Consider the following 27,175-nt stretch of genomic DNA (forward strand, 5'->3'; position numbering starts at 1 on the left):
ATAAGTTCATCCCATTGAATAAAAGGAGATATAAATCCTTTCCTAAAGCATTGGTTGGCAACACGATATAGGAATTACTCCTTTTTCTCTCAGCTTATAAGAATCTTAATAATACAAGGTTCAAGAAATAATATGAAATAAGATGTCAAAACTAAGGTATTGGGTAGCTAAGCCTATAACCCTTATGTGCCTTGAAAAGAATTACTATAATTTTTTGGGGCTGAACACAATGAGAAGGAGAACTGGGATTTCTGAAACACGTCATTATTCATGCAGGGATAGACGGAATTGTAAAGACTGAAAAATTAACTGTGTAAAATTGAACTGGGAGAACTATCATTATTGAAGCATTTTCTAATGGTATGTCATGTGTCATAGTAGACTTTGATAAATTAGAGGTGTTCAGAAGGCGTCTTAAAATGCCCTTTCCAAAATATACGCTGGGGCTTAGGGAGCGCTCCCAGCCTGTGCTAGCCTGACGGAGGTGTCCGAGGGGCGCAGCTGCGATGGGAGCTCCCCTGCGCCCGGAGCGGTGCGTGTCCGGGGCAGCCTGCGGCTAACAGGTGATGCGGGCACCGCCGGTGTGCGGCCCGGCCCTGCCGGACCCCGGCCCGGGGCAGTCCCCACGGCCGCCCCGCTCCGAGCCGCTCCGGGGCGCAGGTGCCGGCTCAGCCCCGCGGCGGCAGCGGCGCCGGGGCAGCTCGGGGGGGGGAGGTAAGCGAGCCCAAGCCCTCCGTGTCCCGGCAGGGAAGGGGTCGCGGCCGCGGCCCCGCCGGAGCCCCGCGCCGAGCCCGCCCCGCGCCGCGCGGGTGGCGGGGGAGGCGCCGCCGCCGAGGCGGGGCCGCGCTCCCGTTCCCGCTCCCTCTCCCTCTCCGCTCCGCCGCTCCCAGCCCCGCTCCCGCTCCCATCCCGCTCCGCTCCGCCGTGCCCAGCCCCGCTCCCGCTCCGCTCCGGCGCGGCCCCGCTGCGGCGGTGCTGCCGCGCTTTCCCGCCGCGGCTCCGGGCGCCTCCCGGCATGGACGTGAGGCGAGTGGAGAGCATCTCGGCGCAGCTGGAGGAGGCCAGCTCCACAGGCGGTAGGACGCGGGCAGCGCGGGGACGCGAGGCTGCTCCTCTGAGTTAATCCGGGCTCTCGTCCCCTCTCCTGTGGGCAGCAAGTCTGGCAACTTGGCGTGGGGCGGGGAGGGGGAGCTGCCTGCCCGCTGGCGAGGGGCGAGCGCACCCGCGGGCAAGTGTGTGCGTGTCTATGGGGACAGTAAGCAAACGCTTCGTGCCTGGGATCTCGGGCTGAGAAGCGTTTGGAGGCTTCGCGAATCCCGCCCTGAGCTGCCTGCTCTGACCTAACTGGTACTTTTGCCTTTGCTGAAACGACTTGGGGCTGGGAATGAACCTCCAGGGCACATCCTCTCTGGTTACCAACTCCTGGAGGTAATTTTGGTCAGGACTCCTTTCACCTTCCTGCTTTGGTCTCCAATGCACCTCTCTGATGCCTAAGTGGCAGCTATTTGATGGAGACCACCTTCTTCTTTGGTGCCTTTCTTTCTTTGTACCTCACATTGCAGTTACACATTCACCTGAGAAAGGCTACAGGATAACTTGAATTTTAGGGAGGAAAAAAAACATGTCTTGCTATCCTCCACAGGGATTTTGGCTCCTGGAGTCTTAAGAGTTTTTTCCCAGTTATTTAAAAATGAAACTTCTTGGGTGCAGTGTGTGTAAGCGTTGCCGAGAAAGGTGTTCAGCTCAAGCCAGCTGGAAATAAGCAGAGGATAGTTGGACAGTTAATGAAAAACTTTGCTGAACAGGCAGTCAAAAACAGGGAAAACTTAATTTCTTAGAAAAGGTATTTCTTGCTTTGCAGCTAGAATTCTCATGAGCAGTGATGCCAGTGTAGAATAGTAGCCTTACCAACAAGTTGTTGGAAAGACTCAGTGCAATCCCACCATTTGTTTGATTTCTAATGCTTCAGAATGCATCTCCTGCTTGCTTGAAGAGGTTCACAGCCATGTGTTCCCTGCTGGATTGTACCTGGTTTTTCTCTTTTCTTAATGTCCTAGCTTTTTTACGTTTTAGAAGGTGTAGCCTTTCATGTAGGATACCAGATCATTTGTGTTGGGGATAGGGAACTTTTGTATTTGACTGTGCTATCAGCTCAATTGTAAATCCATCTTTGCACTTCACTAAAGTTTTGGGAAAAAATGTGTGTAATCGTTATAATTACCCAACAAGGAACATGGCCACTAAAGTGATGTTGTGATACTTCTTGCTACTTTTAAGATCCGACCTCCTCAAGTTAGAATTTAGGCTTTTCCCTCCATGTACCACTTCGGCCTTCTGGCTATAGCCTCTTAGAGGTCTGAAAGTCAAACTGTTTTTCCATAACACATATATCATCAGAGACAAACGCCGAGCAGGCTCTTGGCTACCTGTGCAACCACCATGCAGGACTGTTCAGGCTAAACAAAACTGAGGTCATGATTTAGGCATAGTGGGTTTGTACAGCTGCTGTTGAGGAATTATTTGGTTTATGGGTCATTAATGTAAGTACTGAAGCATAAAGAGAGTTTAAAGGTTAATTTTTTTTTCTAACAGGTATAGTTTGCAGTAGCAGGAAAGTGTCTATACAAAAATCAGGGAAATATCTGAATCCATGTCATGCAAGTAATAGGAAATACCCAGATGATGTTTTTATGGAAATTACCTTCAGTTGAGCTGTATATTAGATGTGTTTTCTCTTTTGGTTCTCTTGATATGCATGCGTAGTAGCTTTTAAAAATTAATGACAGCTTTAATTCACTTCAAGCTTGTAATGGTGAAAAGAAGTAAGTTACACTTTTGCACTCTTTTAGAGCAAGCAAAATCTGACTGAAACATGACTTACTGTGAGAAAAACATTTCTCAAAAGTAAGTTTTTATGCCAGAAAAAGAATACAGAAAGATAAAAATGACAGAGCTAAAAGGAAATACCTCCTTTCTTTTGGAGAATGGCATACATTACTCAACAGATATCTCATCACCTGTGTGATGTGATGTGATGTGATGTGAAGCTAACAAGTGTCTAGCTTCAGTCCTCTGGGCTTTCTTATGTGAGAGAGCCCATTTATTTTCATCTTCCCACAGTTTTGGCCCTTTTTTGTCTAAACTTTCCTTTACACTTTTCTCTAGCTCTCTCTCTCCAGGCTCTTAAACATTCAACTCATTTTCAGTGCCATCAGCACTTCTGAATGTACCTGTCTGTTGCATTTTTAACAAGGAAGGTGGATTTTTTCTCATTAATTCTCTTCAAATAGAATCATAGCTTCAAACGTTAGTCATTTTTAAATGGTAATGCCTGCAGTAGAGCTGTTACCGGGATTTGATGTTAATGCACGAGAGTCAGAAAATGAAACCAACAAAAGTGCGACTATTCCTCAATTTCATTTTTCCAAGTGAAATAAAACCCAAATAATGCACACGCAGCTTGAATAATGAGAATTATTAATGAAAAAGGCAACATTTTGTGCCTTTTAACAGGTAGTGACTGCCTTAAGCTGATCTTCTCCTTACATTTAATTTTGCACCTTGCAGGGCTTCTTCTGATTCAAGGGCATTCAAATTAATGTCAATTGAAGCACCATTGAGAGTTGTTGAAGTATGAGACTGTTTCCTCTGTGGAATTCTGAGCCATTGTAAGGATGAACTGTTTCATTCCTTTGCCTCGTGAGATTGTCTTTATCAATGTTTTATCTATCAGAAAGCTGCATTTGTGCTAGTGATAGTCAAAACTCATCTGCTGCTGGGTAAAGGCATGCAGTGCCTTAGCAAAATGAGAAGAGCAGAGGGAGATTATCAGTAAAAGTTTGTGTGGGTAAGAACAAGTTTAATCACAAAATGTCCTGTGGGTTCAATATCTAGGACAAACTTAAGCTGTTGGGAATAGTAATATGAATAAGGCACTATTGCAGCAATTGGTTGCTTTGCTTTAGGGTGTGATGAATTCAGAATGGGCATTGTGCTGACCAGTATGACCATGCTTATTCAAAAAACATAAATATTTATGAAAGCCATGGTGTCATTTATGACAAGTTTTAAAGAGTTTCAGTTATTAGACAAGGCAGTTGCAAATTATTCATGTTATGAAAAGGGTTGTAATTTCTACATTGTGGGCAGAAGTACCACAGTGGACCAAATAGTATTATTAAGCAGTGTTTATCCAACTTTATGTTTACTTAGAGTTAAATATTCTCTGCCATACCTCTGAGACATCCTTGTGCACTAGCGCTCACTTTTGCTTTTAATGAATGACTTTTTCTTGTTGCTTGGGGCATTCTTAGAAGACAAAGGAAATAGTGCTAAAAGGACAAAAAATTACATATTGAATAAGCTGAAAATAGGAGGTTAGGAAAATGGATGCTAAGAAAAAGTGAAAAAGTGATAAAAAATATATACTGGGAAACAATTACTGGGAAAAAAAGAAGAGGTGGGAGGAGGGAAAGGAGGAAAGAGATTTTGTATCTCACGTGTTGAGGTACAAAATCTGTTATGTGTTAGTGGTGTGTATTGGACCAATTTCTTTATATCCCAGTTGAGATTCATCTGACACAATGAAAAGCAGGCAGTGACTTTCCAAGTGATTTGAACCAATGTTCATATCAGTGTGATCAGTTGGTTTGTCTTGGAGCTCCATCCGAAGAATGTGCTGTCAGTCAAGAGTCAGCATCAATGTTTTTACTAATGATCTGTTGTCTCCAACACTCTTCATCATTGGACACTTTTAAGATTCAGATGGACAGGGTGCTGGACTATCTTGTCTAGACTGTGCTAAAAGTGCTGCTTCCAAATGCAATGCTTTTTCTGTGAAATCTCTAAGTACATAAGGGAAGGAACAAATTCAAGGGACTCATGAACTAATAAAGGACGTATATGTGTGATGGGCATGCAAGGAGATGCAAATATTTTCAGTGTAAAATACACATTCCACTCCTGCAGGGTGGAGGAAACAATTGACACTTGAGAGAACTGACTGCTGCATAAGCCTCTGTATAAAATTTGAGTTCTGCCTCCCTCTCCAGTTCCTCTGTTCAATGAGTATAAAGAAGTAATTACATGCAAAATTCTGTTACAGAGAGTCATAGTTGACATGAATGCTGAAAATAAAGGCTTTCCATCAATATAAATTTTACATAATGTAAATATCAATTTTTACAAAATAAAGCTTTCCTCTTAATTATACTGTCTGTCAAGATTACCTATGCTTGGAGAGATGATATATAAAAATCACTGAACATCTGGACAAGCTTCAGGTATACTTGGCTTAGAGAACTTATGCTTTCCTGGGGTTATTAGACATTTTGAAATGTATAGAGGCAGATTTGGTACCGAACAGGAAGTGTAGCCATAAAAGAGCTAGCTGGTGTGTGTCATGGAAAGCTTTTACAGTGTATCAGATAAGCACTTAGGACTTTGGGTTGGAGCTGAATATTTGATCTGTGCAGCATTCAGCTGTAATCTATCCCATCTCAGTCTCTCAGTTTGCCATTGTGATTTATTCGGAATCTTTGGCACTTGAAAAAGAAAGTATCTAAAAATACAACGCCTGATTGCTTCACTATTTTATGGATATGTGCATTCCTGCCAGGCTGTCCTACTATCATCTCCCTATCCCCCTCCCCAATTCTGCTTGTCCTCTCTTTCTTTCAGGTACCAAAATAGACTGTATTTGAACTCTTCCCTGCCAAACAAATGCTGGCCATTTATTGTCTCCTATGAGCAGAGACCATTAGTCCTGTTTGAGATGAGAGAGAAAACATTAGCAAACAGTTGTGGTCTTGGAAGTCAAGGATCCAAATTTCAGTAGTTGTAGTCGACGCAGTCTGAGCCAAGTGGGATTCCCTTCTTTGTTAGCACACACTTCTGAACTTAAGAACTGCAGATACCAAACTTTCATTATTTGGAGCACAGTGTGGCAGTGCAGGTGGAGGTGGTTAATGGATGGTTTGTCTCCATAATGCTTGGCCTGAACTGTAATGTGTGGCTGCATCAAAAGCAAATGGACAGCAGTTTGACATAGGCATTTGGTTTTTGATAGTAGCTGTCCTTTCAGAATCCTGGTTCCTCTGGCAAGAGCTTTGCTTTCCATTACTTTGATGGGTAAGTAGTGTTAGGCCTGGATTTCCCACTGAGGACACTAGGTAGAATGAGGAAGAGAAGTGAATGTATGTGTTTTGGAGCCTATAGATCTATGGAAAACATAGAATCCAGTTTTCTGTGATGTTCTCAATTTTTAGTTTGTAATTGTGTTACAGGAGTCTTAGGATCATATAGATCATGGTCCAATTTTTTTTCCCTCATCATTTTCCATTCTCACACACTACAGGAGAGATTGTTTCTGTTATCACCTTCATGCATGCAGCAGCAGAGGAGGTTGGGCTCTAGATTTATTTCCATGAATTTGGGAGATCTGTAGACAGCAATAAACTGGCAGCAGTTTAAAATATGTGGTTGGGTTGAAAATATATTGAATCCATTCGCCTCTAAGAATAAACCCAAACACAGAATAAAAGCTGTATATCTGAGCTCATACTGTGTTTTATTTTTGGCAGCCCAGAAAGACTTAATATGGTATTAAAAGGAGCTCTCTGTCCGAGGTCTGAAAATAAATATAGTGTTTCTCTTTTATATTCTTTTTCACCTATAAAGTAAATTTCTTTAGAGGTACACTTTATAGTTGTGATCCCCTGTTTTATGTTTATAATTTACACTGCAATAACACAAACAGTGGTTTCAAAGTCACAGATTCTTACGTGTCCACTGGAGAAATGAACTAAAGGTGGAAGGCATGATAATAGAGAATTCTAAAATACAGATGTTTTGCCCTATCCAGAAAAAATGATGCATTTAAATGTTTGGATTTCATTGTAGGAGATAATATCTTTTTTTTTCTACCAGGTATTTTTCACCAGCTAATGCATAATCCCCAGGCACAGTTAAATGCTTAGCACTACACAGTGCATTATACCCACATGCCACAAAGTTGCTAAGTGGTGACAGCATAAAAAGAACTATTCCAAATCTGAATGTCCTAAGACATAGACTTCAAGGTGGTTGATCTATATCATGCATTCAGTAAGAAAGGGTTTGCTCTTCTATTGACAGGTAAAAGGCTCCCCAGTTTTACTGATAATATTTTCTTGTTCTCACAATTTTCAGTTACCTCTCTGTATCTCCAGATAGTTATATTATGAATATTGCTGTACTTATTTAGGCTTTAGTAGAGAAAATCTTATTTTTTAAATCAAACTTTTATTAATAATTCATTTAGGATTTATTAGAAAGGTAAATAGTAGCCATAAAGTGTGATGATGGTTCTGATTCTTCACAGTGGGAACAACCAGAACAGCGTGTCATCACAGTAAGCCATTTGATTATTGTGACTACTCCTAAACCCTTTGATACTGGTGGGAATAATTGGAATGAATAAGGATTTTTAAAATTAAATGTAGTTATTTGACTTAGAAATTTCAGTGATATTACAGTGTGTGTTATAATAAAAACACATTGAAAAACAAGTTTGTGCCAAATGATAAACATTATATGAAGAAAAAATCTATCCAAAATATTTGCAGTAAATTGGAAAAGAGAAAAAGGTTTGATTTTAAAAAAAATAATTTAACATGGGTACATGGTGCAACTTGAAATTGTGATCTTTTGAAAGTCACACTATATAACATCTGTCGGATACAAGCCCTATTGCAACTGAACATTGAGGTTTGGGATTTTACAATATATAGAGATGTCTGTGTACATGCTAAGCAACCATAAATTAGCAATCTATAATCACATTTTAAAAATCCCTGCACCAGTACTACTATAATGTCGTTTTTTTGGTTTGTTCAGTTGTTTTTTTTCCCCATAAATGTTGCAGCTCATAGTTTCAAAGAACACTCGAGAAAGATTGACCCTTTTTGAGATTGTTTGTTTTAGAGTGTGCCAAAGCATGTTGCACCAACAGCTCCTGGGCATTTTGCAGCAGGAGGTGCTCCCTCCCTGTCCAGGCACTGAGAGGGGTCAGGGGAAGCCCCTGCACACACACAGACAAACAGACACACACACAGACACAGACACACACACAGAGTTAGCACCATGGCTGGCAGGAGCATCCCTGTCTGTGCGCATGCTTTCCCTGTGCTTTCCCTGGGCTGTGGGGAGAATGAAAAGTGCACTGTGGGATTACAGTCCCTACCTGAGCAGTTAAAAGAAAGGAGAGGACAAAGACCAGGAAATGCCTTTTATGTGTGTGGCTTTAGTGGTTTCTAGGCAAGTGGACTTGGGGATCTGCTGTTCTGTTACCTTTAGAGATAATTGAATCCTGTTTTAAGGGATCCTGTTTTAAAAAAAGTAGGAGAAAAGTCCTAAAGAATAGCCCATAGCAACAGAACAGATGTATATCAGGGATATGCAACCATAGATTCATGTTTTGCTTCATTGTGTGCTGGTAGCAGTGTGATGGGTGTTTCTTCAGATCACCATAGGTCTTGAGTTTTGACAGCGTAGCTGGTTTTAACCCAGGATACCCAGAGGTCCTTAATCATTCTGACTGTTGACTTATATTCCAATGTTCAGTAAGTGAATTGTATACTGCATATTTTCTGATTCAGTCTTTCTATTCTGTATATTATTTTCCATGTTGATTTATGGACATTTGAGTTTATTGTAAAGTAACATCTGTTGTAATGCTATCAGTAAAGAAAGATAAATCTAAAATGTTTGTTTGAGGTATTGTGTGATGGCAGCATCCACCTGCTGGTAACTGAAACAAGTATGCATTAAAATTTGTTGTTCTTTTTAAAAAGGTGCTGTAATTGACATACATGCACACTTAGGTGCTGCCCTGATTTCTGCACAGCCAGTCTACCAAATCCACGATGAACAAGAAAAAGAAAAATAAAGAAAGTAGACATGCAAGTTGTGAGGATGTGCACTATGATTAAAATACAGAGAATTTAATGGTATTGTTTCAGTAACTAGGTCTACTTTATGTACTGCATTGTTCATTGATCTTTGTGGTGGTGATGAAGTGGGATTTCCCAGTTTCCTTTTTTTTTTTTTTTTTTTTTGAATATGCCACATTGTGCATTATCTTCCCAGCCTACCTTCCAGAACTGGGTAAAGGACAGAAGTACCTCTCTGTCTAGGATCTATCTGCTCACTATGCTGTTTGATTCAAAGGTGTTGCTTCCAGGCTTCTCTGCCTGGGAGATGGGAAAGAGGAGGTCAATGAGCAGGAAGAGTTTGGTAGACAGGTGATGGTGTTGCCCTTTCTGCTTTCTTTTACATGATGACTATGAACATCTTTGCAGGAAGGAGTTTGACACCTCCAACTCTCTCAAGCAATGGCTCCTGCTTCTGTCTATTTTTCACTTGGAAGCACACGTGAATCCCTCAGCTCAATGGGCACTTTCTGACCTTTTTTACATAATATTTTTCCTCAGAGGGATGTTATTTTTAGGTTACATGCTTCCTTCTTGGTTAGTTGATTGTCAGTCAAAGGAGAGGAGAGTAGGTGATGCATCCAGTGGAACTGGTAGTCTCTAATGCATGTTTTATAAAACAGAATTCTGTTAGACTGGAGGAAAAATAGCACATGGAGGTTTAAGTGAGGAGGAAACAGACATGACTGAGGGTATAGTGACATAGTTCTTTACATGGCACACCTGCTGTCAAGTTTCTGCCAGCACCTTAAATCTTTACTAAAAATATGAACTAGCAGGACTTAAAATTAGACAGATTTATACACCTTGTTTGCTGCTTAACTTGCAGGGTTGAACGATATTTAGACATTATTTTGAGTCTTAAAAATACTTTTGTCAGTTACACCTTTTCTTTGCACTCAGCTACTTTTCTCATACTAAACTAGAATAAAGCATTTCTGTGTTTCAATATAGACTTATAAAGACCTCTTCCTGTATATAAAGTCCTTGAGCCACTCCAGACTTGAAAATCAGTACATTTTTTGTTCTTGAAAATATGGGAGGTGTTCAGCTAAAATTCCATGTTGTACTAAAAAACCCAAACCTCTACTCTTAATTTAGCTTGTTTTACTTTGCCAGAGTTCAAAAATGACTGCTTATACTTAGAAATGCAAGAGTAGGAATATTTTGACCTGTTTAGATAGTAAAACTACCTAAAAAGTGTCAGTAAATTCCTAATGTCTTATTAAGCAGTGTTTTATCAGCAGTTGCTTTAATCAACAGCACTTAAATTACTGCTAGGCTGACAATCTGTTAGGACTTTTTCAACTGAACAATTTAGAAGAAAGTAGGCTTTTTTTGGTGTATTTTTCTTTTCCTTTAAAGAACCCAAAGCATTAATAATGTGTTTTCATGTAAGCCTTTTCACAAAGAGTACATACAGAAATGCTGTCACTTAAATGACTAATTCCTCCCAAGAAAACATTGATGGCATTATCAAACCACCCCTTGGTAGGCAGCAGCTCACAATGCTGACTGTGGAGATGCTATACTTTCCATTCTGCTGGTGCAGTGTTAGAATAAATAAGTATGCAATAGTGAACACACAGAGTTCATTAGATAGTTTCTTGTTGCAATAACACAGCATGTTTTGTGTTCCAAGAAGGGTGTATATTGATTAAATGCACCTTGCACTTAATTAATGTAGATCTTCTGGATCCATCAGTCCATGTTTCATTATGACTGAAAGCCTGATCTTGCAGCAGCTGCAGTTCAGTGCAGTGTTTGTAACTGAGGATCATCCTGATATACTTAAGAAAGGCATTTATTCATAACTGTTTGAACAATTGACTTTAGTTCTTCAGATTCTGAAACTTCTTACAGGGAAGGGAAGAAACAAAGCTTTTGTCTCTTCCTGCATAGTCCATAATTTCATAAGCCAAAACTGGGGCTGTAGGGGATACCCAGCTATATTGACAATACACCCTGTAATGCTAATACAAATCTTATCATGCTAATATAATGAAAAATAATATGGGAATGTGAGAAGCAAATAGAAATATCAAAAGAGAACCTGTTTACCTATTCAAAATAATGGAGAGCATTTCTAATTGGAATCACCAAATCTCCAACTTTTAAGAGTCAGTTAATTATTTGCTTTCTGGCAAACAAAACCTTCTCAAAAATGCTGAGATTTTTGTGTAATATCTTCATTTGACAAACTTTCATTATAAGAAAAAAATCCTACTGCTGACAGAGTTGTGACTTTTCTGGCTGAGGACAAAAGAAATAGACGTATACTCAGTCAAGTTTACATGTTTGTGTTTGTCTCTGAATGCTAGGCAGACAGTGGCTAACCAGGCTGACTGCATACAATTGTGTGTAATCCATACAGCCTGCTCAAGGCTAAAGCCTGATAAAAAATCCAGCTCAAAAATTCTATTACATTGGATTCATTTGTAATTTTGAGATAAAAGCAATAAAAACCCATGGAATCACAGAAAAATGTTTTGGAAGAGAAGTTGAGAAGTCTTCCTGTTTCTCCTGATTCCCCAAGGCAGGATCAAATATTCATATTCTGGTTCAGATGGCTTTTTGCTCAAGGTACTTAAAATTCACTACTACTGGGTACTTTATGACATTGCTGGTTAATCTATTCCAGAATTTATCTTTCCTGATACAGACTGTTTCCTAGTCCTAAAGTGAATCTTCTTACATTTAAAGCCTGGTACCCAAAATGAATGAAATACATAGCCAAGATTTTATAGTACTGAATAGGACAAAAACTTTCTTTGGTATGTCTTAGATATTTGTCTCGTTTTTACTTTTAAGTCTGAACTGCTCTCCCTTTCACAGCAGCCTTCCACCTATCCTCAGCCTGTGATTTAACATGTTCAGCAGTGGCAGACTTCCCAGACAACTTCCCAGTTGTCACCATTTAGGTGAATCAAAAACTATATAGTTTTTCTCCATTCTGCTTCAACAAGATAGATAATTTCTCTGGAAGTTTACTTGATAGGTTCTAAATTATCCTTTACAAATGATAATTGTTTTTGATTGTTGCTTTTTATCTTCTAACTTTCAAACTTATTGGAAGCTTACTGACTACAGTGCTTGAAACTGGAAAATTAAAAGTAGGGTAAGGATTTCAACTTATCTACCTATCACAAGTGAGAGATTTCAGCATGCCCCTGTTATGGTAGTTTTTCTCATCCTGCAAGAGCTCTGTAGGTTACTGCTTCCATGGAGATGAGATCAGCTGCTCCCAGTTTGTGTTGGGAGTAAGTTCTGCCCGTGCAGTGCACAACTCTTTGTATGAATCAGTTCTGGAGAGTTTGGGATGAGGTAGGAATCATCGTCTTGCAAGAAATAAACACCATCAACTTTTCCTCATCTCTATGGGAAGCTTGATGGAAGGCTTGTGGATTGTCAAGGGCCTCCAGAGCTCTTTTATGATCTGAACAGATATTCCAAATAAATAAAGAAGCACAGCTTAACTTGCACTGCTTTCCAGCTATTTATTGCATTTGGATCTTCAGAGAGAAAACTTTGTCAGTGACCCTTTTATGAACTCTATCTTTTCTAAGAATATTTTATCTCTTGAACATTTGATATGTAGCATGAACTTAGTTCTCTCTTCCATAAATAAAAACTGAAGGCAGTTACTTTAAACAATTTTTTAACATGAAAAGTCAATGTCACAGGCAATAGCAAAGCTTTTGAAGTTTCAAGCATTTCTTATTCAGATTATTTTTATCAGTGCTGTACCATCTCACACTTGATAAGATGTGCCTCCGCTTTTATGAGTGTCTTTACTAAATGCTATTATAATGATAAAACAGGGTGTGCTCATTCCTCTCTCATTTTTCAAGGCTGATGTATCTAGGAGGCTTTAATCAAGAATATGTAATATATTTTAACTTTTATACCAGCTTAAGCTTTTCTAGTTATGATTTTTGGTGTGCATACTCCAAAAGTATTTGACTTTTGTCCACTGCCTGATTAAAACAACCATTAGAATGCCACTTGCATACAAATGACCATAGAGAATTTATTATCTGTCTTTACCAAATTCATTTTTATAGTCTGATAGTTTAGGGATATGGTTCTTTAAGATTGTAGCTCTGGGAGAGTTCTGTGATAGCTGGTCTGTGGATGTTAATAAATTAAACTGTGTTTGACTTCAGTTGTGAGATGTGATAAAGCTGTTTTAATGAGCCCAGGCAGAGGCTTTTATCAGGCAGTCCTCTGGAGGCAGGGAGCTGGTGCTCTGGCTTTATAGCATTCAGCATTCCCTGCTTTGGCTTTGCTGGGAAAATGTTACACTTGATTTTTATATGAATATATAACATCATCTTTTCTGTATACTTTGGGAACTTCACAGTGTTCTGATTGACAGTTACTTTGTTAACATCCATCACAACTAATCTATTTTATACATTGTGTGTCTTTGTCTTCACATCTTTTATTCTCCTTCTGAATTTTATGTTAAGTGTTCTTAACTAGCACTAAGTGTTCTTAATTCTAGCACTGCCCTTTTCCTTCAGAATAATTTTGTTAGACAGTTGACCTTAGCTGGAAATAAAGTGTGTAGTGAGTTCTATTTGTTGTGTCTGTTTCTGGGTAACTTTCTATTAGTCTATTCATAAGTCTTTTATGAAACTATTAAGCCAGTAATAACGTACTTTTGATAGTACTGTGATGGAGAGAACTACATTATTCTTGGATGATAGGATCACACTGCTTTTGATCGGAATTGTCACCATCTTATATTACTGGACACTTTCTGAAGTCTTGAAGAATAATTTGTAAGTGATAGAGAAACGAAATTGGGAAGTCTTGTGGGAAATATCATTACTTTGTCAGTCTAGGCATTTGGGCTATGCCTACATATGGGAAACCGGGTGATTGAGTAATAATGAGTAAGAATTTTTACAGAGTTCTGTGAGTGACCCAGACATAGACTCAGACTGGCAGGGAATCTGAATTGTTTATTCAAAAGAAACGAGCTGGTTTTATACACTTTTTCAAGGCACAATATTCCCTTTTATGGTAATTCTCACTACGTGACCTGTCCTATGTTGCCACATCAGCAACACGGGTTCAGAATGTCCTTCTGTGGGGTGATCACGGCTGTTCACCCATCTGTCAGCTTGCAGCAGGCTCCTCTCCATAGGCTCTGCCACGTGGCACCTCCTGCGCCCAAGGTCAGGTGGAGACAAGCTCCCCTGTGCCCTCCTGTTCCCCCTGTGCCCTCCTGTGCTCCTCTGCCCCACCTTGGGCCCTGTGCCTCTGCAGTCACGTCCCACAGCCCACAGCTCAACTCCATCCCATCTCTTCCTACAGAGTTCCACTTCAGACTAATTCTAGTCTAGTTCAATTGACTAAATGCCTGCTAACATTAGTAGTGAGCTAACATTAAGCGAGCTCCTAGAACGCATCTTCCCACTTAGTTTCACCTAAAATAATCTGTGTATTTCCAGTGTGTTCCATGATGGGAACCATTAGGTGACTTGTGAAAGCTTGTTCCTGATCTGGGTGGAAAAACGAGTATGTCCACATGTCAGACAGCACTCTGGGAGCTTTCCCATTCTCTGGGGCCCAGAAGTTCTGTGAGCTTGTTTGAACATTTTTATCTCTTTGGCAAATTCAAATACAATCCTTTCTATCTTAGGCAATACTTAGGGAATCATGCTAATATTTTAGGGATGTTTTTTCGAGATTAGGCCTACTTATTTTAGAATTTACTATATTAATATCTCCAAAATTGTGTCTTTTTAGGATTAAATTTTCTGAGAGAGATTTTCTTAACATCTAATCACCATCATCAAGCATCATCATCATTATGCAGAATCTGCTTCTCATTTTCTGATAGAGAATGATTTCTGATAGCCTTTCTGCTATCACTTGCCTGATTGACAATTTGCAATTAATTCGTATTGTGCGTATTCAGGCTGCTTGTTTAGTTGTGACTGGAACAGCACATGTGCAGAACATATTACAGACCTGCCATCAGTGAGATGCCTTCTTCAAGAGGCAAATTTATATCTGTGTCAAAAATAATCATCATAGAGTTTAACAGCAGAATACATGTGTGCTAGAGTTTCAGTGCTGGACTTGGTCAATACACCATCTTACACTGGCTGTTTGCAGACAGTTCTGCAAGTGGATGCGACACACCCTGGTAACTCACTGTAATTTCTGTGTTTCAGGATGCTTTTGCTTGTCCAGAGAGAATATAAAAGTTCAGGAAAAACTGAGAAAGAAAATTAAGTCAATAGTTCTGCATACTATTATATGTATAACCCTGCATGAAGGTTGGCTGTTTTTATAAATGACATTAGTTTGTTGTGACACTAGAGTTGGAACTTTTAGAATTGTGGGCCAAAGTACAGCTTGTTGAATGGTTCAAGACTGTTTTCAAGTACTTTTAGTGTTTAAACATATGCATTGGGTAGAGTTTTCCTTGAACACCCTGGCTTTGTAATCTAATATTAGATTAGATTGTTTGCTATAGAAATAGCCACAAAGCCAAATTAACTTAATTTTATATTTGTCAAATTTTGATGCTGAATAACTACACCTCACAAATTCTTTCTGTGTTAAGGAATCAAATTTATATTCAGAGTGATTATATTTATTTTAAGTGTTACTAAATTGCTTCTAAATCAAATTATTTCAAAGATGATGAAACTACCAGATTTATTCTTAGCTCGTGTGAGTACCTTCTCACCCTACTGCAAAAAATTCTTTGAAATCTCAGATACATGCAGACTTATCTCCCATATTCAGTTAACTTATGAAAAAATCACACAGGTTTATTTTTCCCAGAATTTTATAATGGAAAGGCTTTCCATAATGGAAGCTAAAACCAGAAAATATTAATGGTAATTTCTTGAAGTTGGAAAGTGACTGAAAGTTTCTATTCAGCACTGGTGAGGTGAGGAGGGTGTCCTGTGTTTGTTTCTGGGCTCACCAGTACAAGGGACACATGAGCATAATAGAGAGAATCCACCAAAGATCCATCAAGGTGATGAATGGACTGGAGCATCTGTCCTATGAGGAAAGGCCTGGGACTGTCTGGCGTGGAGGAAAGAAGGCTCAGGGAGAATGTCATCAATGTAAATCAATACTGAAGGGAGGGAGCAAAGAGGGCAAAGCCCTTTTCAGCAGGACCCAGTGACAAGAGCAGAGCCAGGAGGCACAAACACAGGGGGTTTCTCTGAACATGAGGAATCGGGGGAGTGACCAAGCACTGGGCACAAATTGGAGGTTGTGCAATCTCCCTCCTTGGAGATATTCCAAAGCCATCTTCAGATGGTCCTGGTCAAACCTGCTTTAGGTAGCCCTGCTTGAACAGAGAAGGTGAGACCAGATGACCTCTGAAGGTACCGCTCACCTCAACTATTACATGATGCTGGGACTAAAAAGGACAACATTTTTTTTTTTTTTAAGAGTACATTGATTGTAATAAATTTCTTGGGATGCTTGCGGGATTTTCTTTGTATTTTTCATCTTTGCTCACATTTCTGTCCACAGTTTTGTGTATAAAAGTTATTTCAGGGATGGTTCTCACTGAAGAGAAGAGAAAACTGGTTGAGTATTTTTCAGCAAATGGCAGGGAATATTGTAGTTTCATATGAAATGGAAAGAGTGGTTCTACAGTGTGACGGTGGTCACAGGGGTCTTAGGATGAGGGAAGAGATGTAGATCTGACTCCATGTTACAGCAGAAGGCTTGATTTATTATTTTATGATATATATTACACTAACACTGCACTAAAAGAATAGAAGGAAAAGTTTCATTTCAGAAGGCTAGGCTAAGAATAGAAAAAGAAAGAATGATAACAAAGGCAGCTGCCTCAGACTCTGTCTGAGCTAGCTCTGCTGTGATTGGCCATTAATTCTAAACATCTACATGAGACCAATCACAGGTGCACCTGTTGCATTCCACAGCAGCAGACAATCATTGTTTACATTCTGTCCCTGAGGCTTCTCAGCTTCTCAGGAGGAAACAGTCTTAAGGAACGATTTTTAATGAAAAGGTGCCTGCAACACTACAGTCTAGGTGCACTTAACCAGTAGTTCATGGGGTGGAAATGATGTTCAAAGTTAAGTGATTCAGTTCTCAGAGCACTGCATAGGCACATCCAACCCTCCAGTTTTCTTTAACATGTACTCAACTTTAACATGTAAGCATTCAAACGTTGCATATTATTGCCATGATCTATCTGAAACTAATTTTTGAGAATGGACTGTTGAGTCAATATAATTTTCTTTTCTCTCAAGACTCCTGCTAGTTTTGTATGCTTTAAAATAGAATCTGTTCCTTCTGCCATTTCTCTAGAGCATTTCTCTAGATCTGTCTGTTCAACCTTGTAGGTCATCTGTTTTTGTGAAGAGTCTTCAGAGATCATTAATAGCTGGAAATTTGAGTAATTAGTATGAAAATGTTGGATCTGTATACATACACACATAGAGCGTGAAAAGAATAAAAAAAAATTGAATTTTCTGTTTCATTTTGGTGGTGTGTATGGTTCTTGATAGTGCTTTACATCTATAGTATTCTTAAAAGAACTGAGCAGAGGAATAAAAATGCTGGTGTGGGGTGAAGATACTGGGTTTTGCAGAATGTTTCCAAACCCAAGTCTTGGATGTGTACTAAGGTGTCATTTTTTCTCAGGGAAAATGTAAACTAGGTTAGGGGTTCTGGAGTTCTTTAATGTTATTCACTTTAAGTGATTTTGAAAGTTTTTTATGTGTTATAGCCCACAGCAGCAGCATCTAGAAATTACATAATGACCCACTTAAGAAATGCAGTCAGAACAGATGCTGCAAGACTCTGCTTTAACTCACATAGAGAAGATGCCTCCAGTCAGGTCAAAGAATTTTGCAGCTGCTTGCTGAACACAGGGAGTTCCTCAGCAGAACTCGGGTCAATAGTAGCCTATTTTGTAAAGAAAAATGTTTGGTGATTGTATCATAATATAAACCAGATACTCTTTATCATTATTTGAAAATACAGGACATTTTCACCTAATCTGAGGTTTTGTCCCTAATGCCAGGTGAGATACTGATATCACAATTATGGGTTTGTGTCTCTTTCTTTTTCTTTTTTTTTTTTAATGCTGATGGAAAAGTGAATCTTTTGTTCTCAAACTTTATTACTAAAAACTATTTTGTTAATGAAAAACGCATTGAAATGTTCTAGGCAAAAGCAGGAGCTGAAATGTTTGTGCTTTCCAGAGCTCTTCTTGTTAAAAAAGAATGGTCTTAGGTAGTACTTGTTCATTCTTAAAACACACTATCAATTTACCCCGCTTTACTAGCGTTTGTTACATTTTGCTAAAATTAAGCAAAAAAGCCCCAACACAGAAAAAAGCCCAATCTTTTAAAACTTTACAAATAGTTTTACTTTAAAATTTTTGATTATCAGGTTACATTTTGTGTTGAAGGCACACACAGGAAAATTACCCATTCGATTTTACAAACTCATGGGAGTTCAAAAGGAGTTTAATACTCTGAGATAGTTCTGATGTGCACATGAGCTCTCTAATGGTTCTGAGGCAAGAAAGACTTTAATGAATGCCTTCATTCTACATGTCCTGTACAAAAGACTCCAGTGGGACATTTGGTCAAGGTATCTTTCTGTTCTGAAAATATAATCTATTACACCTTGTCAATATTATACCAGTTATTTTAGTAGAGAGAAGACAGCTCAATCAATAATTTGCTTATTATACTCCTCCACATTTTTCAAAGTGAAAATAAAAAACAAATCCTTAATTTTCAGAAATGAAAATTACAGTTTCCATATAATAAAACATGGCTACAGCTGTACCTCAAACAAACCACCAAATTTAAAATAATTAAAACAATGTAAAGAACTTTCAGGAAATACTTCAACTACTATGCTTGAGCTTTTCAGTACATCCCACCTACCTATACTAGATTTGCTAATCTTATACTTTCAGCCTTTTGGCTAAAAATGTTGGACTAAATTGAACACAGTAAGTATCCTTTTGGTTTTGATTTGATTTTCATTTTTAGATACAAATTATGCTCAAAATGCTTCCATTTTTTCACTGATTTTTTTTTTTTTTAGATAAGAACTGTATAACTACATTATGAATGTTCATACCCTTCCCACTAGGAAAGCAATTGGGATTTAGTGACCAAACCTACAGGTAACAGACTATCAGAAAACAGCTTCTCCACAAGCTGGCAAGTCCCACGTTCTTGGAATGTGATGCATTTGCAGCAGAGAGCTCTGTGGTGCTGCTTGGTGAAGTCTCAAGGAATTTATAGCCAAAGATGGAGAAAGTGGTATTAGTATTTTGCAGGGAGTGATGCAATTTCCTGGGACAGGTGTCATATTCAAACTCACAAAGTTGTAAGTGCAGAGCATGGTGTAGGTGGAATTGCAGAGACCCAGGCTGTGTAAAATTATTTGTTTCTGGAAAACTCTAATGATTGCCACAAAGTGGTAGAGTGGATTTTTGGAGCTCCTTTGCTATTAACACCTTTATTTGGTGATGTAGAGTCATCCATGGGAGAGGTAAGTCATAAAATCCAACTGAATTTATGCTTGAAAATTAAAGATATTAAAGGTATTTTTGATCAGGAGAGAGCCTTGCTCTGCTTTTTCAAGCTCCATGACACAATTATTACTACTGAAGATGGTAATCCATGCTCTAGATTGCAAGAAAAAGGTATTCAGAAGAGCCTGGTTATATTAGTTTGCTACCTTTTACCAAGTTAATGTAGCACCCCTTCAAGGCCATGGCCCCTGCATTCACTAAGTATGATGACTGTTAATGGTAGCTTGGGGCAACCTAGGGATAAATGAAACCTTAATTAAAGCTAGTGCTAAGTGCTGTATGTAGGCATCACCTTTAGAAAATAAAATCACTTAGGTTCAGTTATAAAGCTCTGGAATTAGTACACTGCCAGTGATTTTAAGGGGAGAATTAGTGATGTAATTTATTTTTTTTACATTGTTTCTTCTGTCTTGCAATCAAGTTTAGCTTTTCAGGTTGGGACATAGATGATACTGGAAGTCGATAGCATACTTTTTTTTTTTTAAACATCCTGTTTATTAAAGTTGAAGTTAATGAGCCCCTAATTACTTTAATGTGGATGATAGAAGGCTTAGATACTATCCTGTGATTAATCTAGGAAAGGATTCTCATAACTAGTAATAGGGGAAGCACTTACATTTAAAATTGTTTATACTGAAGAGCCCCTTCTTGTGGTTTTATGTGATTATTTTATAAAAGCTCTTCTATCTTTTGAGTGCTATAAACACTTGCTTATAGTGCATTTGGTACTTTAAACTTCTGAAACTATGGATAATTTTCATGCTTTTCCTTTCTGTACGTTTGAATATGTCTGAAGTTACATTATAACATGCAGTAGTATAAGATCTGCATTCAAACAGAAAATAGAAAAATGAATGGGGGAAAAGGAAAAGAAGCAGAGATCTTGTCTATCTTCCCATTGTTGCCACTGTTTTTTGATCACAAGTGGTTATCATGACTAGATGTCTTTAGGACTTAGTCTTTAAAATGTATGATGCAGCTGTTTATTTACACTGTGCTTGTAACTCCCTTTAACATGAAAGGAGAAACCACACAGCAAGAGGATGGGTTTGATGCTGCACAGTCCATGCATAATGGGGTATTAAACCAGGGTGGCAGTCGCCTGGCTGCCTGGTTTATGCTTCTGTTCCGTCAGCCTAAGACCTTTCTTTCCATAGGCTGGCAAGGTTTAGGTTTCTGTAAGTAATAAAGACTGCAGTTCAGCGTGTTTGATGCAATAACCTAGGTGCTTTGCTGGTCTATTCAAATTCAACCTTTCCCAAAACCAACCAAATATTGATGTTAGGTCCTCCCCTTACAGATTGTCTATTCATAGAGTTCTCATGGATTCCTACAGGAATTCTGCACCCTTGAGGACTTGCAAACATAGACTTACTAAAGCCATTTGAAATTTAGCAAATTCTAATGAAGCAGGTTAGGTTGACTCATGTTCAATGGCATTAACTTCCTTTGATGAGTAATTCAATTTCTAGAGACATTTTTCTTCCTATTCTTAATGTCAGTAATTTACTTAAACAGCAAAAAGAAAAGGGGAAATAAAATTTGTAGGCATTGGAAGGGAGAGTAGTATTCTGAATCCTTTGCTTCTCTCTGTGGAAATCTTCAAGTATAATTGCTGTTTCTTGCTGACATCAAATTTCAAGGGTTCTGCAGAGAATAGCAGTTGTTCTAAAATACAATTGTACTGTTCAAAGTGCACTACAGGGTCCTAAATTCTCTTGTGAGTTGTCCCTCTATAAAAAGAAGATTGAGACAAAATTCTCACATTATTAGCTATTTTGTAAGATGAATTTCAAATAAAATAAAGATTGTCCTGACAAGAGCAACAAAAGAGTTTTTAATGGTTTTTCTTTATGATTGAGACATACAGCAGCACTTCATACAAATATATGGGGTTTTGGCAAATGTGGCATTCAGTGAAATGTTCTTTGCCATGTATATTAAATGTTTTCAGACTGGATAATGATAATAGAAAGAAGAAATAAATTAGAATTTTTTTTCTAGTCAAATCACAGCCTTATGACAAGTTTACCTAACTCTAGTCTCATTTAGTTATTTCTAATTTGATGGGGAAAATCCTTTCACTTACCTTCTTATTTTGATTCTTATGAAATACTTGTGACAATTTGAAAACCATCTATTCGCATTGTTTTATTTTATTGGGCCTGTTATTATTTTTATAGTCATGACAGGTTCAGCCTTCTGCATTAAGGAATTGGGGTTTGTTTAACAACTTTTGGAGATAGAAAATTGCCACTAATATAAACCTCCTATTTCTACATGACAGCCATTGCTTGGCCTGCTTCTTTTAAAGGCTCAGAAGAATATTAAATATGTACATTACATGAAGGAAGAACTATTCTGAAATTAGAATAGAAGTAAGAGAAGGCCATAATTGATATAATTTTCTGACTAAACTGCAGTACACTGTTTTGGCTCAAATGCCAAAATAATCTGATGTTTTTCCTTTGCTTGCATGCTTTTTGGACACAACGAAGCAAAAATATTCTGCCCAGTTCATACAGATCACTGACAAACACCACAGTTTAGGAGAACTATAAATGTGTTAACAGCCCTGACAATGTCGAGTTTTTTTGAAGCGATGCTAATTATACTACTAAGAAGATCACTGTTCACAGCAGAATTCATCAGAGCCTTTTTTCAGTCAAACAGACGGTTTAAAATTTACACAAAATTTAGGGTTGTGCCTGTGGGGAGAAGCTATCAACTGCACGACACTGGACCAAAAGCTTTGGCAGTTGTGCAGCCCCGTTCCAGGGGTTGTGAGCCCACCCTGAAGGGCCCTGGTGACGTGCACAGCAATCACCCTTCCCGTGCTCCTCCTGCTGCATGTACCAAAGCATCTGTACCTCAGCTGGATCCTCCTCAGGTGCCCAAGAATGTTTTGCAGTGCTCAGTTTCACAGCACTGAGAGCACTGCTATCAACCCTAGTCCTGCCATTTTTAGAAAAAGTGGTTGCATTGTAACCATTAGTGCCTACATGTTCTGGCTTTCATTGGACGGATGCCTCAAGGAACCAAAAATGCTGAATTCAGAAGGAGTTTCTTCTACAGTTGTAGCCATGTGATAACTGGTTAGTACTGAATGTCTTACAACAAGACTGAAATGACCCCTACATTGCATTTTTAAGTAGTTTCTTTGTATTATGTGCCTTTGCAATGGTCTGGGCCCTTCCTGGACATGCCCACTGTTCAGAAAAGTGTGATAAGCTTGACAATGTCTTTCAGTATTGACTTTTGAAGAACACCAGTGATTACTGGTTTACCTTCCTTTTCAGAAAATGCCTTCTCAAACAGCTTGGAAATCTATAAATGGAGATTTTAGTGGATTTGGGGCCCTTGGAAATTTATTTTATACTTTTGCATATTTTTATCCTGCTTATTATTTTAAATATCAAGTACATTTATGAAAAAAGTTCAGGATTGGTTAAAAATGGTACTAGATAATTTTCATGTATAAAAAAATCTGCTGTTGCATATTTTGTGGCTGTTAAATTTAGCAGAACTGCTGACATAAAGAGTTGCAATTCTTGTGCATTTATGCCTTTTTTTTTTCCAATGAATTTTTAGAGCAACCAAAGATTTTGGTTATTTTACTATCCAAATACTAAAGTCTTCAAAGACTTTCTAATAATCCAGGGGATTAATAAACTAATAAATGGATATAAAGTTACTGCACAAGTGTTGCTCTCTTTTATTTTTATCTATTTTTTATTGATCAAAAATGAGCAGCAAATTATATTTGAAGTCCAAAATGCAATATTTTGAAATGGAGCAAATACTTGTATTCAGAACTGTATCCTGTTTTTTCTAGATTGTTTAAATAGTAAGAAGTAGGCATAGAAAAAATGCAAATGTTGGATATTTTTTCAACATAATTTGATTTCTTTCCCCAATATAATTGGAAAAATATTGTTGAATACATTGATATTTGAATCAATATCTAGGATAAAGAAATGGGATGTTTTCAATTTCGTGTGCAAGTAAAATTGAAACTCTCTGGGTTTTACTGTAGAAATGGTTGCTTCATTTTGCAATGTGTGTAGAATAAAATATCTCTGTTCTTTTACATGCAAATACAGGAAAAGAAAGGAAATAATTTGGTATAGATGAAGAAGAGTGAAACCTACTTATTTTCTTAGAAAAGATAGGAGACATGTCTAGTCTTATGCCATGCAAACAAAAGATAGAATCATTCTAAACAGCAAGGAAAGACATTCATTTTCCAGAACTCTCTTAGAACCAAAGATCTGACCCTTAAAACTACTTAAAGACTGTCGGAGAACTGCCACAGGTGCTTTCTGAGGAGCCAGAAAAACCATGTCAGATCACACATGAAGAGACTCCTGTGCTTCCTTTGTTGCTTGGTTCTTGGATTTCCTGTTACCATCTGGCCATATCAATGTTCTGGATTGTTTTAAAGCAGTAGATTACTGTATTTCTGCTATCTTCTTATTTTGAGGCTTACTGCTGTGGTAATTTGAGTGCAAATTAAGCAAGAGAATTCAATAGCCATCCAGTGCACAGTATATGAATAGCTTTTAATAATGTGCACTGCTGGAGATTATATAAATGATTTTTCTTTGAACTTTAATTTCTTCTTTTTATAAGTATTCTAAAGTTCTGCTGCATTAAACCTACCTCTCTCCCTTTATCAGTTAGTTAAAAGGAAAGATTTTTATGTGCCGACATCAGGCAGCTCACACAATGCTAATTATGGTTCAGAAATTTTCTGTGCTCAGAGCTGATTATACCCAAAGCCAAAAAGTGTCCCCCTGCTTGGTTCCTATCTTTTCAGGTTTTCTAGGTACCATCAAACTGCAGTTCCTCAAGCGTTCAAGTATATAAAGTCAATCCACTTTCAAATTAGACCATTTTTGAAAGATGTGTTGAGGAATAATGAAAATGTTCAGTCTCCCTTTCACTTTGCCTCAGGTCACATTTAGAAAAGTGTTTCTTCTAGGCTGTCATCTATGGGGATTAAGCATTTGCTGAGTCTTGGAATTGAGTTTTTTTCTACATAGAGATATTTTATTGACTCAAAGTCATTATAACCTCTGAACAGTGAAGGTGTGGAGGTATTGGCTGTGAAGCCTCGGAGCAGAGGAGCAGCTGTAAAATGCTGGGGGTGGAGAGGATTCATTTCTGGGTCTGTTTCTGGGATGAGTTTACACTTTTCAGAAGAGGATTAAATGTTCTTTACATACTATTTTAAAATTTACCTCCCCTCCAAAACCAAACCAAACCAAACAAGAGTTCAAAACCAACTCTTGGTGATGGAGTTTAATAAACACTAAGAATTATAAGTCTTAACAGGAATATAACACTTGAATTCCATATCCTCCAAAAGCTGTTGTGATAAAAATTGTCTTTCTGTCACAATCATTACTAAACTTGCAGGAAAATAAAATATTAAGAAAAAAAACCTGGTCCCTTTTTCCATTAATTGAAGTAATAATTCTGTAATATTTAGATGTTAGTCCATAATGTGATTAAATAGTTGCCTAAATATATTTTAATTGATTTGATACAATCTACTTTAAATTTCTCTGATATGAGTGCAATAGAATAACTTTGCACTTAACTGGGTTGCAAAACAGACTGTATCTCACAGACATACTTTCAGAATGCTAGTTTACTCTGATTTTTGTATTGCATCTGAGGGAGATTTCAACTTCAGTACTAGCCAGCATATATTTTAAATGGCTCAGATGTTAGAACTACCTTTTAATATAATAAACTCAAATCCATATAATTATCGCAGTATAATTACTTTAATCTAAAGCTTTGCCATTACGTTTTCTATTTTCAAATTACAGTAATCAACTGCATCTGCTACTGCAACTGATGAACTGTAATGCTTATCTGCAGATGTTTAATTTTTACTTATAACTCCCTAATCTTGATTGCACTGGGATGAAACTTTAAAGGTCTTCATGTAGGGGAGAAATGTTCAACCTTTGTCATGAAGCATGGAGAGGAACTTTTTCTTATTATTGAAAATAAAACCATGCAATGCAATTAAGAAAAAAGTTGAGACTTGCCTAGAAAAAATGTCCCTTTAATTATGAATATTTGAGTTTCCCAGTGAAAATAGGTCGAGGTTAGGTTTCACTACACATTTTTCTGTGCAGAGAAGGTTTGATTGTGAATTGTCTTGTTGATGGCAGTGCATGTGAGACCCAGCTCTTCAGCAGAGAACTTTCCAGTGCTCTGCTCATGTCCCCAGTTGGAAGCCCCACAACTCTGAGGAAAGAACCACGTGTTCTTACTGCTAGTAGGCTGGGAGCATCAATTACCCCCAGGCTGCTCTTATGGACTCCCCTCCAAACCACATAGGCAGCCTACATCTGAACCTGGTTTGTTTCTGCCTTTGAGTACTCCGGTATACCAGGAATAAACCATCTGTGCGAGCAAGGAGAACGTATGACAGCGATGGGAGTTATTTAGGAGACAGGAATATATTTGTTGATTTCCTCCCACACCAGTGACAGTTCCTTAACTTTTCCCTGGAAGGCTGCATGGTTCTTAATGTATTCATTGTTAGAAGAAAAAAGCCCAAACAAACCAGTGAATAATATTCGGGTGACAATTATTTTCCTATTTTTGAGCTGCTTAGGCAGGAGGTATTTTATTCATGGGTAATTATGCTCTGTAAATTGTCCAAAAGTTTTGAGAAATATTTCTTGCAGCCAATTATTATACCAACATTATATCAACATTATTCAGTCTTTCACTCAGGTGCCTAGATTCTTGCTTTCAGTAGCCTCAAAATTAGTTTTTGGGTTTTATAAGAGGTGTCAGAGTGGCAAAGCTGTGGCTTTGGGATTGACACTTTTTGCCACAAGGCCTTTTCTGGCAATGATAAAATTAGAAGGTAGAAGATTATTACTTTTTCCTCATATTTTGGGGGTTTATTATCAGGCTCCTTTCAATTTTTTTTAAATGTATAAATTTGCTCATCATTTGTACTATATGTGCATTCAATATTTTCTTTTCAAAGTTTCTTGACTCTTTTTGCAATGGTAATGACTTGTTTTTTCCATATTCCAAGTGGTGTGGATGATTAACTTGCAGTAAGTGGGATCAAATTTTGAGGATTTGCTTATGGAAATCAGCAGATACCTAGGAGATTGTATAACCTCTCTATTTTTGCTGCCTTATTTTCCCTGCTTCTCCATCACTGCTTTTTTTCAGATGAGGATATAATTTTGCAGTTATCCCAGAAGTAGGACTTCAGACTGCATTTCCCAAGAGTCAGAGAAACAATACTATTCTTAAAACAAAAATATTCTAGGTCACATTTTTGGCACATGTCATAAATTTAATGTCTTGTGAGTATTTATATAACATTCTATCATCAACTAGTCTACTGTTTTATTAGGGAGTTTTGTTTCCTCACTCCCCCAGCTCTAGTGATTATCTCCAGCTGAATATTTGGCACATTGACCTTTAATTTATCATTTTAAATCTCTTTCTTTTTCTTTCTGTTAAACAAAGCTCACAAATATATAATTCATTATGTTCTACAGGCTTAGAACTTAATAAAGTACTGATTCTCCAAAAACTTTGAAATTAGAACATTACTGTTTGTGTATTTGAATTT

At 38.0% G+C, this 27,175-nt stretch overlaps 1 protein-coding gene across 2 annotated transcripts in view; it reads left to right on the forward strand.

Annotated features, from left to right (window-relative positions):
- The first annotated feature begins 886 nt into the window (after positions 1-886).
- Positions 887-27,175, forward strand: part of KCNIP4 (potassium voltage-gated channel interacting protein 4) — a 389,884-nt gene continuing 363,595 nt past the window's right edge. The window contains exon 1 of one of the 2 annotated variants that reach the window (XM_036381678.2): positions 887-1,076. In XM_036381678.2, the coding sequence (XP_036237571.1) occupies positions 1,016-1,076 (61 nt within the window). In that variant the 5' untranslated portion in view covers positions 887-1,015. The remainder of the gene's footprint in view (positions 1,077-27,175) is intronic. The other variant, XM_036381673.2, reaches the window with a different exon arrangement.

This window comes from Molothrus ater, chromosome 4 (genome assembly GCF_012460135.2).
Source record: "Molothrus ater isolate BHLD 08-10-18 breed brown headed cowbird chromosome 4, BPBGC_Mater_1.1, whole genome shotgun sequence".
NCBI lineage: Eukaryota > Metazoa > Chordata > Aves > Passeriformes > Icteridae > Molothrus > Molothrus ater.